We start from the raw sequence: 12,660 nt of genomic DNA, 5'->3' as shown, positions 1-12,660 counted from the left end.
GCCAGGGTGTGCAGATGACCCCTAGGGGAGGTCATGGTGCATTCGGATTAATTGGTTTTGATATGAGTTGAATTTGGGCCAAATGAGACTTTTGGCGTGAGCTGGAAAGTAATATGTTTTTGGGGCCGAATGGGATTTTTAGCGTGCGTGAAAAAATATAGTTTTACGGTTTATGTGCATTGGTTATTTTTTATGCATATTATTTGAGTTTTAATATGCTTTTATCTAGTGGCGTTTAGATCTTATTTACCTGCACCACTATTTTTGATACTGTAGATTTTGATGCAGAGATCGAGGAGGAGGAGGAGGCTGAGCCCGAGGATGCGGCTCCGCCGGAGTATTGATTTGGGAGTTTATGCTTTGTAGTTGGTTTTGAAACGATATCTATAGTTTGTAATATTTTATTATGTATGTCTTGAACTGCTTTGTATTAAATTAAGAAAAATTCTGGTACTTAGTTATATGCCTTTACTATCTGCTGCGTGTTTCTTTTTGTACACTTGTTGCTTATACACACACTTGGCACTTGGTGATAGGGTGGTGACCCCTGTTATCATCATCCGGATGTCTCGATTTTCTCGTGTCGTACATGGGATTTGGGGGCGTCGCACAACCTTGAGACTTAAGAAAAAGTGACAAAGGAAAGTATGGAGGATGGACTTGGATAGTAGAGTATGTCTAAGTGAAGGAAGTCCAAGTCAAGAGTAGGTTATGGATTTTCTAAGTTTTAGTTACTTATGCACTTGAGAAAATTATCTTATAGAGTTTTCTAGATATTATGAAAATGAAAATGAAAAATTTTATGAAAAATGTTCTTTTTATGCAATGAAATAATATTTTATGAAAGTATGCTATGCATTATTGTTTAAAAATATAAGTATATAAAGGCTTTCTTTGATAGTTCCTATTTATACACCCAAAGTAATAGTTGTGCATATGTAAATGGATGTTATATGTAGTAGCTATTATCTTTATTTTTCATAAAATAAATTGTTGAGGTTTATGCTTGATGCTAAGAAATGATGTATGATGTTTAAATGATAAAGTTTATGCACGATACCTATTGCCTTTACGCATCTCTTCATTATGCTAGAGAGCCCTTACGTCCATATTGGTCTTATCCTTGATCGGTACTCGTCCATGCCCACAGCTTGTCCTTTCATGGGGACCGTCCTTTTCCAAAACTGCCAACTTCTTTGACTCTTCGTTCTCGCCCCAGCACGATCAACACAAACTCTTACCGGTCACAAGATAAGAAATCCTTTATCACCCGATGCGAGATTATGTCAGCCAGGGCTTTCTATATAGTGCAACTTGCCTTTATTCGGACTAGCTGCACACTTACTGCCTCAACTTCCATAGCAGCTTGCTCACGGGAAGGGTCTCTTCTCTTGCTCCAGCACGATCCTCACATTAACACCTTATGCTATGATAAATTTTGAATCAACTCCATATTAATTAACAAAAAACACAGGGCACTTCGTAATAGTGGCTCATGTAAAATTCTTCTTTTAATATATTTAAAAAATATAATATAGCTTTATTTTTACTTCAATTTTTAAGAATGGAGAAAAAAGAGTTTTACACGTGATAGTCTTATGAAGGCCATGTGTAGTGCTGATTCAAAATTTGTCAAGACCAAAAGACGAATCTCAACTTGGCCAAAACACAAGGATTATTGACCAGATTTTCATCTCTCTTTACCTTATTTTCAAGAGATAAGCTTTGCCAATCAAACTCCATTTCACTTAGTTTACAATACTGACGTTTCATATAGGAGAATAAACTAGCAAGTATCTTCACAAAGTGTTCATTAAAAGTTGACCTTTCACATAATTGTCTCTTATTTTTTCAATATAATTGTGGGGAGAGAGAGAGAGAGAGAGAGAGAGATTGATATCTTTTCATTCATATTTTTGTACAACATTAAATGAGACATGCTTTGTGTTTCCCTTCTATTCTAAACACTAAAATTCCAAGGATCATTACATGATATGAAGTCACCTTCTGACAAGGATTATACATTAAGATCATACCAACACACCATACTCCCAGAAGTTGCTGTAATTCTTCAAGCAAGCATTCCACAGGCAAATCTCTCTGTCCTGTCTTTCTTTCTTTTTCTTTTAAATAATTATATAAAAAGAAAAGAGAATCTGTTTCTTATGCGTTTAGCCTAACAAAGGACATAAAAGAGGACACTGAAAGATCAAATCATCATAACTAGAACTGTCGTGCGTCTGTGTGTTTAATGAAGAACAAGTCATGATTTACAAAAATGAAGAATAATTCCTAAGTTCTGAAAGCATCTGGCTTCTGATGGCATCTTCCACCCTACGGCTCTTATATCTGTCATCCAGGCGTATCTCTGGATGAAGATCCAAGCCTATAATTGGGCAGCAAAATAGCATGGGAAAAGTTTTCAATCAGATCAAGATTCAGTTGATGACATTGCCATCCAATCTCCTCTTGCTCGCTTCGATGGGAGAGCATTAGAGTCACGATCATCCGGTTCTTGATCTTCTGTGTTTCTGGTTTCATGTGCCTTCTGTTTCCTACTTCCATCCCAGGAGCAGTCTTCACGAGTGGTGTTGACAATACTAGCTCCAGGTCCTGATTTAACTTGATGTGCTTTTAAGGTTTCTGATTTGTCATCTACATGGGATGGCTGCACCATATTTGGTAATGGAGCAGAAGGATTATCCATGGTAGACACCGAGACCTTAGTTCTGCCATCTTCCATCCTTCTCTGTTCCTTAAACATTTCTTGAAGATACTGTCCTTGTTTTTCAAGTTCCAATTGTAGCTTCTTTTGACTCTGCAGGAAGACAGCCACTACCATATCAGAATGAGTAAAAAACTAGCTCTCTCCCTCTCCCCTCTTTTTCATGCCCACTTGGTGTACCTCTCTCACAAAACAATAAGACTGCAGCTCCTAAATTCAATGCCATCATTGTTGGAAAGGAGGAAACATGGAAAATATATCACCAAGATGGACCACAAATATAGTGGGATGCAGACAGGAAGGAAATTATAAATGCAAATCAAACAAGCATGGTTAACGTGGGCAAAGTCGAGATATTGTAAGGGAACACTCCAACTAAAACCGTGATTGACAATTGCATTGCTACAGTAATCGATATTCAGAATAAGCAAAATGGTAACAGACCATGATTCCCAGGTTCCTTGCAACTCTAAAATTTCCTTTAAAAGCAAAATAAATGAAGGTTCTCAACTATAGAAATCGCAGAAAACAAAATTCTGTATCATCAATGCACAAAACACTATAAAGAGTTGCTATACTTAATCCTCTCAAAAATAATCTGATGCAGAGATCAACAAACATAATAATGAAACTTAAAGTCAAATTACACGAGACTGAAGTAACTAGTAAGCTACTTTCATATTACAACCGTATTGGAAAGCTCCATATGCTGCTACTACAAACAAGGCCAAACCAGAAACTTTGACCGGAACAGAAAAATAATAAAGATCAAAGTTGTCCTTGGGAAACTATGTAGGAACACAACTGAAAGAATTAGAGAGAACATAAATACAACAAGAGAAAGATGGTGTTGATTTCCCAACATAACTTCATGGGCTAAAGAATCAAAATTTAATTTTCATAAAGAAATAATTATATAGTAGCCGCTTCTGAAGTGCATATTATAAAGTGAGTTCTACTACAAAGTACCTACCTCAAGCTGTTCATGTAGCCGCTTCTGAAGTTCCATCTGCAACCGCAAAGCTTCAGTGATTCCACTACCCCTGTGAGTAAAATCGAAGGAACATAGTCCCATTTTAGCCTAAATTCAGCATGACAGCACAAATAGAAACCAGATAAAACATTTCTAGGAAATATTGGAAAGTTATGGCTGCATTGTAGGTCCAAATTCTAAAGAGCTTCTGGTCTGGAAAGTGGGTATTCTTGATGGAGTAAAAGCATACGTCTCTTGTAACACAAAAGAAAGTGGACAAAATTGTAGCAAGTGATGAGCAAAAATAGACAATAGCATTTAACAAAATATACTTGAAATTCTTGATTTGATAATTATTTAAAATTGAAAATAATTACTATTTTTGGACTCATGTTCTGTGGATAGATGTGTACGTGGATGGATGGATAGATTAAGAGACAGGTATACATGCATTCACATCACTTTCATTAAAAGAAACTCATTAGAAGAATAGGGAAATGAACATTGCTACATCAGATATCATAGACAGTTCTGATAAAAATCTCAATAGATTGGTAACTTATATGAGAATATCCCATGACCCAGGATTCTGTAGTTTGAAGCACAAATGTCATCACAAAAAAGATGACAAGCCTAGTGGTTTAACCAAGCATTTTATGCTACATTATTACATACATGTTATAATATGTTCTACAAGGAAAATAACAGGCATCATAGCAAGACCAAAATGGATTGCTCTGAATTTTACCTCATGAGAAAAGCATAAACAAAAGGATATTTAGTTTAACTTTGGAACTTATTTTTTTGTCTTTGCAGAAAGATAAAAAATTTCATACATCAAAGACCATAGGCGTCTTGTCCTATGTAGTACAGGTCTCCTCTCAGGAAATTTTCATTTCTGACATGTCAGTACAGTACAAGCATCAACCAAGTTTGCAGAAGTAATTAGCCATTTAGTAGAACAATCATAAACATCAATGATTTCATAATCTAGGTATGATTTTTTTTTTTTTTTTTTTTTTTTGCAACATGATATAACATGTTTCCCATTCTCTATTAACTCACAATAAAATTAGATATTATTACTGAGAACCTGAAACTGCATGAGAATAAATACTCAATAAAATTCAAATTGGAGGCATGGGAATGGCACAAACACAACTAAAATCTGGAAGGAAGTTTAACACACAAAGTTAATTTATGCTGACAAGAAAATGTACTATAAAGCCATAACTGAATTTATTTTCTTATGATTTGAGAAATTAGAAATGAGAATGAGAAGTGTATGAAAGAGTCAATAACATAACTGTTTGTCAAGACTTCTACACAATCTAGAAATCAAAATACTTGATGTTTCTGGCTGAAACGATTGAAATAGTTCCAGTATGAAGTTGCACTTTCTAAAAGTTCAGACATGCTCGCATAAATTTTGTACTGTTGACAAATAAATAAAATAAGAACTCCAGACAAACAATAGTATGGATATTTCCGGGAGGTACAATGAACTACTTACGTCTTAAGGTCCACAGATTTTAATTCTTCAGTAGGAGTTAATTTTTTCTCTGAAGTCCCTGCTGTAGAAGTCCCTGCAAAGAAAAGAAAAAGAACAATTTCAACTGATCTTCTTATACTGCAGTCTGCTTATAAATTTTGTAAACCCTGCAAGAAAAAAGAAGCTAATAGAAATAAGCAGTGCATTGTATTCTCCCACACCATCCTACAGCTCAATCAGATTGGAAGGGAGCATGACATAAGAAAATGCAAATATCAAAACCTATTTAGTTCTGCCAACGGGTCAACTGTCTGACAAGCAAAATTTTGCATAGAGATTTATAAGGTTAGCAAGCCGTAGTGGTTCAGCATGCCTTTGACATGGCAAAGTTAGGAAAAATGAATGCAGCCATCATTACCTTCTGAGGAATCTGGTTTGTATCTGGCTGTTCTATATTTCTGAGGAAAAAAGCCCACTCATTAAAGGCAATAAACAACTAGCTTCTAAAGTTCAACAAAATATGAAATAACATAAAATTTTTAATGCACCTGCAGGTGGCTTTTTATGTGATAGATTGTTAGGCCTTCAACATTCATGAGATTTTTTATACCCTTTGGAGTAGCCCCTGTAAGTTAATAAAAAACAAAGAAACCTCATGATCCATCCAATACTACTGGAAACCTCTTGATTTTCAAATCCTGACATGATAAGAAATTAGTATGATGAGGTTACGCACGTTCACTACCACCAAGCTGATTGACAGCTTGCACAAAGGCTTCATGAAGTTCTTGTGTCCAACGCATTCGGGACTTTGAAGGGGGTGCATTGGATAATGTATTAGCAACACCACAACGTTCTCCAGATGGTACAGGCTGCTGCTGCTGATGGATTTGGGATTGCTGCATCAAGATATCAGAGGACAGTTTCAAAAACAGGTACCACAACGTTTCATTTCTAGTGTAAATGAGAGAAACCAAAATAAAAATTGAGAATACATGACAACTAAAGGTTTTTCTTCTTTTATGATATTTTTAACATTGGGGAAGAGTTTGTGGTGGGTGGGTGGGCGCGGAGGGGGGCGGGGGGGAGGGGGGTGTGGTGGGGTGTGCAGAGAGGTACAACAGGCATGTGTCATGTTTTTGAGCTACATTAGCTCGACCACCTGATAAACCTGAACCAACCTGAAGGCTTTTGGTTGGTTTTCCTTGGGTTAATGAGTGAGTTTGGTCACTGAACTTCAGAAAGCTATAAGGTTGGTTCAGTTTCAGATTTTGTTTATTAATTTTTTCTTACCAGACAAGGCCAAACTACCAAAGCATATCATATTTCATATTATTTATATATAATTTGACGCTTGTAAATTTTAATAAGCTTTTATCTTTACTACATCCCAACCACATCAAATTATTTATTAAATGATGTATTAAATATAGGCTGTGTTGAGTCCAAAATGAGTAGATGTGCAAATCACTTGACTAATAACAGGATTAAATAACTGAATCAAGATGCAAATAACTAACTCGATCATTTTTAAACTTCATTAAAGATAAGTGGTCCAAATGGGCTAGCAATATAAACTCAAACCAACAACTTAATCCAAACCAAACTGATCACTGAAAGTATGCTCCTAAACTTAGTAACATCTATTTTTGCACCTAAATATTCAAATAGTATTATCATGTGGAGTAGTATTTTCTTATCAATATCCTTTGTGCTAAATGTCAACCCCATTACTACATAAAAGGGAAAACAAAGAATTTTTTTAATTGAGTTTTGTTACTATTATTTTTGTAGGTCTATTTTATGATCTTCCAAGAAGTATTAAAATTTATTTTGAGGCCTAGAATGAATAATCCATAACTAATTTTACCAGTCAAAAGAATTAAGAAAAAAAAAAAAAAAAAAGGAGCCTAGGGTAAGAATTCCTTACCAATCAAATATGCCATCCCTAATTTTTAGGGATAAGGCCTATGAATTCCTTGTATTACTACACTAGCAGGCTTAGGTGTTGCTCTTGTATATGTCCTGTATACTTAGGCTCTTGCCTATTCTTATGATCAATAAAATCTTGTTTGCAAAAAATAAAAATAAATAAATAAAAAAAACCTTCACGGAAAAAAGGCTTAAATTTGGGGCACCTTTTCCTAAAAACATATGCCAGTTTTTTCCTAGAAGATTTAAATGTTGTTTAAAGTTTATCATAAGGAAGCCAATTACTAATAGAAGTAGGATTCCTGCTCTCTGCTGCCAAAACTTGCTACCAGATTCTAAGACTAAACCTCATTATTCAGCCATAATTCTCCCTTGCTGCTGTCCCCTTTCAGCTCCCAAAACTCAAAGATTCCATAAAAGTTGTAGCCCTTTTTCTTCCTCAATACCTTGCCTGCAAGACTCTCTTTGATGAATTAGATGAGTTTTATTTTTTTCTTTCAAGTTTTCTCAAGTCTTCATCAAGATCTAACTTTAGACATCTAACAACCTTCTAAATGGATTCCTATATCCTTCTTGAATGATTTATCACCTGAATCAATGCAAGATCTAATCTCTCACACTGAACTCATCAAAATTCAACTAGACCTATGTTGAGTTGCTTTTCAATTGGTTTAAACCTCACATTCTTAAGATAAGTAGGAATTACAACAAACTAATTTTCACTGACATTTTGTTGGCTTTTTTCAGCTATGATTTCTATCCCGTAGGAATAAGATTAAGGCCTCCAAGACTATATTTTAGTCCAAGACCACATCTGTTAGATGGACTTAAGTGCCCTGCAAGCTACAAAGCTTAAACTAGTAACTTGAGAACCAGGTATTAGAGACATGATGAACATATAAAAGCTAATTTTGAGTAAGGTTGGATTTACACACCCAAAGTGTAGCATAAAAACAATCGTACATTCCATCATGCATAAGAAAAGCATAGAATGCATGATTAGATTGATCCTTCAATGCTGAGATTATTTGAAAGCATAAAACAAGCAACCTTGTTAGTTTAAAAGAGGACAAATCAGATCTTAGCTTAGTGTAGGTAGTGGTGTTTAGGAAGTTGAGTAAGATAGGTAGATATGATCATACACTTATGGTTTTAAACTCTAAATTACATGATTTTCTAAAAAATATTTTTAAGTTGTGTATACAATAGTATTAGCCTCTCTAAGGAAGCTCCTTTTTCTGTTCCTTAGATGATATGTTATTTTACATGTCTTTCACCTATGTTTATGATAGGAGTATACCATCTTATGAATATGGTATGAGAAAGGATACAATGACCAAAGGAAAGAAGTGGTGAATGGAAAAAATGCTTTTAAAAATCTTTGGTCATATAAGTGGGATGCATGTGTGACAGTTTTGAAGTTTAAAAGGTGGAGGCAATTTGTTCGGTCCAAAGAGATTGGCCCATTGAGTGCACAACCATATATCAACTGCTATTCACATTTTACTCGCTATTCCATCCATACTATAGTGGCAATTAAGTTGGATTCTTATCATACGTTTTTTTTTATTGGCATCGTGTGTCCGAGAACAAAGTCCCGATTAATTCTACAGTGCACAGGCCCTTGGGAAGGAGTTTCCCTTGAATTACTTCCCGGAATTGCACCTTAAGTAATTCAAGGGAAAGCTCTTCCAGTCTGCTGGCCCCTAGAAATTGTTTGCACTCAAGAGAATTCGAACCTTAGATCTAGAGGGAGCATATCACCAAGACCAAGGCCTGTACCACTTGTGCCAACCCCTAGGGGTTAATTCTTTTTACTGAATGATGCAAAATATTTTATGCTATCAGTTAGCTGAGAAGCTGCAAACTGGTCGTGAATATCAATTTCATGCCAGCGACCACCAATCCACTTAGCATTTAATACAAAAAATGTTGATGAGAAAAATAGTGTAAAAATAGTCCAATTGAAAAGACATAATTACAATTTTTCATACTACTAGACAAGAAAATAAATGAAAAGCTATAAACAATATCAAAGTTGCTAAATACAAAAACTGTTGATCAGAAAGATAGTGTAAAAAATAGTCCTAGGGAAAGATATAAATTACGATTTTTCATATTACTAGGCAAGAAAAGAAACGAAAAGCCACAATAATATCAAAGTTTCAAATCCTATGTCATATTTAGTGTATCCTCTGTTAATGTACAGGGCCTTGTAGGCATTAGACACCAAGGGGGCATCTTGGCATGTATTTTTGTTCCCCATGAACCACGTAGCTTAACAAGCGAGCATTACAAGCCTAATCAAACATCAAGGCAAGTGAGTACAAATATAATATTGGATTGATGAACAAACCTTTAGTTCAGGATCTGCCACATTAACATTAGGAATCTCATTCCAATCTGCCTCCAGGTCGGAGTTAATCCATCCATCAACCCACTCCAAATCAGTTCTAGCATGGTCCTCAGATATCATGACACCAGTACTGCTTTCAACCTGACCATTCTGAACAGAGATATTTTCAGGAAAAGTAACGACATCCTGAAGTGGAAATGAACACCAGGAAATATCCTGATTTCCGTCAAGGTGATTAATCAACACTGTAGATCGTGCATCCAGCTGGGAAGAATGGCAGGGTGGAAATGATGCCTCCTCCGTTGACGATTGGGAAATGAATGGAGAATCTCGGGGATGCCTTTCATGCCATGAAACTGAAGAAAAATGAACATCATGGGGCAATCTAGGAGATGATGTATGTAATTGTCCATAATTAATACTGCCGTTGGAAACTAGCAAAGCAGCCTGTGTGGAAATGGGATTTTTCATTGGTTCCCTTCCTGAGGAAACATGAAAAGAATCTGTATAGTTGGAATCCTTGTCATCACGAACAGGAGGGAGAGCAGGAAAAGATGAAGACATAGCTCCAGAAGCCCCAAAGTTACTGAGCTGATTAAGACCTGATCTTTGAATAGATAAAGCAGGGTACGTGTTCATTGTTGTTGGTGGATTGAGAGTGACAACCCCTGAACAATATGAAACCGTTATAATATAGGTCTATCTAACCCACTGAATATCATTTGCTGCTTTATTTAATATCTCATTCTTTCTTGTTTAGTGTTAGATACTTAGTCTGTTGCTCAAATTATGCATTTGGTGGAGAGAATTAAGAATAGAAACCCAATGTCGTTAAGACTGACTGCAACATGTTTTCTTCCTAGCAGCTGCACATAATTACAACTGGATAAGTTAAAGAACATGTTAACTATTCCCACAGGAGATGATCTTGAAGAAGCCAAATGCTGTAAAATGCATTGGGAATGTGTAAGCCTTACTATCGGTAAGAACGTCAGTTTGGCTTCACAGCCATAAGCACAAATCCCAACATCTTCTTATGTCAACACCTTATAATAAATCTCTCTCTCTCTCTCTCTCTCTCTCTCTCTCTCTCTCTCGGTTCATTGTAGAAAAAAAATACATGTATTCAACCCTAATTAGTTTTATAGGATTCAAAAAGTCAATTCTAAGGCTTACTTGAATTGATTGAGATTAAGAAAAACAACTGGCAATTGTAAATTTTTTTGAGCAGCCGAAAAAAGTGAACTAATTTTTGGGAGGGGGATTTCACTATTTAGTCCCCCTACCCCAAAGTAACTGATTCTTGCTCCCCCGCAGGTAACACACGCATTAATTTTAGTGTAGAACTAACTTCTAAACAGAGAAAATAGCACAGCAGAATCATCAACAAAAAGCTACGTGGCTAGAGCAAGGACAATCATTTTGAATCAAGTGTAATCCACTATTCAATTCGACAAGTATTATGTTTATATCAAAGCACAAAATCCATATCTAAGCCCAATAATCAGCCAGGGGTATGATTTAAAAGTGATCGGAAGTCACAGTGACAAAAGATGGTATATTCAAAAGAAACCAAACCGAACTTCAGTAGCCATCAGCTCACCATTAGAAGCTCAACGTCAAACACTAGGAGACACAGAGTATGAGCTCAAATCCAGATTGGAATCCAATCCTTACAACAAAATCATCATGCCTCACAATCCAAACCACAACCCTATAAGAAAGGAACTTTACCCATCAACTGAAAACACCCAATCGATCAAGTCTCACTTAAAGCATAAAAATACATCAAAGACATAAAAGCCTAAGCATGACCCAACAACAACAAAAGTAAAGGAATTCAGATACGCTATACCATGTATTATCAAACTCCTGTACCAATATTAAACTCAATCAAAACAAGTCCATGCAGCAAACTACGCAAGATATAAAGAAGATAATGATTAACATGCGTTGACAACTCAAAAAGCTCGAAGTGGGTATCGAGGAAACTCACCAAAAAGCCGAGAGAAATTCAATACTGATACCCACAAGCTCGGAATTGGAACGCAACTCGATGCTCAGAGGCGGCTGAGCCGAAAAGAACGCAAATGAGGGCTACAAAAGGGTAGCCAATAGGGAAAGATTCTGGAAAGACACGAAGATACAGATAAAATCATAAACAAGCTTTGTCCGTCCTCGTGACTTCAACTCTCTCTCTTTCTCTCTCTCTCTCTCCAGAAGCAGAAAACGTACTACGGCTAAATTGTCCTCCTCGTCCTAGGAATAATAAGTAGCAGGGGAAAGTATATCCTGTATCTGGTAATATTTACGTTTGAGTTTTGACCATTGACTTGCTGATACGGAGACGTTGATCTATTTGAAGTATTTGATATACAGTATACTTATCCACAAAAAGGAATTCTCTGGTCGTTTAGATTTGGAAGGCTGCTGTACAATTACAATTACGTGGGGTGCATACCACGAAGGTGAAAGGCCAATCTTTTCTTGATTTCTGAGTAGTTTTCGTCATCTAGTGTTTACAAGGGTACTTCTTGGGTTTATCTAAATTTGGTTAAAAACTTGATTGCATTTTCTTCCAACGGAAAACAAATAGCATCGGTTTCTTGTGATAGTAGATTAAGAATATTCCTCCAATTTCAACCTTGTAAAATGATAAATCACCGAGAAAGTGTACCGACATTTTCTACACATTTGTATTTTTTTTATTAGAAGTATTTTTTAATAAGTTCGTAAATTTTTTAAAAAAATAATTAGAGATAATTTGCATCCAAAAAATATTTCTTCTCATTTTATTATTATAATTTTTTTTTTAATTTTTACATAAAATATAATAAAAATTTTTAATTTTTTTAAATTTCAATTCAAATTTTTTAAATTTTAAAATAATAATAATATTAAAAAATAATATTTTATTTAATTTTTAATTTAATATAAAACTGTCTCGGTAAAAAAAGATCGGTGAACGTGGTAGTATCTTTCAAATATTTCAAACTCGGAATCTCTCTTTTATAAATATCTCAAGGATTTGTCGTGAAGTAGCTTTTATATTTACTCGAGAAATTTCATCGTTGATTCCTACAAGTTAGGAAGTGATAAGGCTAAAGATCTGATTACAGTTTCTATTTTATCTCAACCCTCTTTACCAGGCAATTTTCAAATCCGATCTAGCCGGAGATGAG

General features: G+C 35.4%; 1 protein-coding gene across 3 annotated transcripts; it reads right to left on the bottom strand.

The window, feature by feature from the left end:
• Window positions 1–1,926: 1,926 nt before the first annotated feature.
• On the bottom strand, window positions 1,927–11,819 carry LOC122319289 (protein PHR1-LIKE 1-like). 3 transcript variants are annotated; one of them, XM_043137285.1, is made up of 9 exons: window positions 11,475–11,819; window positions 11,082–11,192; window positions 9,479–10,146; window positions 5,927–6,089; window positions 5,739–5,815; window positions 5,609–5,648; window positions 5,212–5,284; window positions 3,699–3,768; window positions 1,927–2,818 (listed from the first exon to the last, which is right to left on the bottom strand). In XM_043137285.1, exons 3-9 carry the CDS (start codon window positions 10,115–10,117, stop codon window positions 2,432–2,434), a joined length of 1,449 nt encoding a protein of 482 aa, XP_042993219.1. In that variant the 5' UTR covers window positions 10,118–10,146; window positions 11,082–11,192; window positions 11,475–11,819; the 3' UTR covers window positions 1,927–2,431. The 3 variants fall into 3 exon arrangements, with proteins under 3 accessions (XP_042993219.1, XP_042993221.1, XP_042993218.1); XM_043137287.1 differs by lacking the exon at window positions 11,082–11,192 and having other exon boundaries at window positions 5,212–5,269; XM_043137284.1 differs by lacking the exon at window positions 11,082–11,192 and having other exon boundaries at window positions 11,475–11,817.
• Window positions 11,820–12,660: the final 841 nt, after the last annotated feature.

This window comes from Carya illinoinensis, chromosome 8 (assembly GCF_018687715.1).
Source record: "Carya illinoinensis cultivar Pawnee chromosome 8, C.illinoinensisPawnee_v1, whole genome shotgun sequence".
Classification (NCBI taxonomy): Eukaryota; Viridiplantae; Streptophyta; class Magnoliopsida; order Fagales; family Juglandaceae; genus Carya; species Carya illinoinensis.
Note: the sequence above shows the minus strand (reverse complement) of the source record. Positions and strands in the feature narration are given on the sequence as shown.

Coding starts and splice junctions, on each gene's coding strand:
- LOC122319289 (XM_043137285.1), bottom strand. CDS start 10,117: ATGAACACGTACCCTGCTTTATCTATTCAAAGATCAGGTCTTAATCAG. Junction 5,816..5,926: donor TCAGCTTGGTGGTAGTGAAC/GTGCGTAACCTC, acceptor ATTAACTTACAG/GGGCTACTCCAAAGGGTATA. Junction 5,285..5,608: donor CAAACCAGATTCCTCAGAAG/GTAATGATGGCT, acceptor TTTTCTTTGCAG/GGACTTCTACAGCAGGGACT.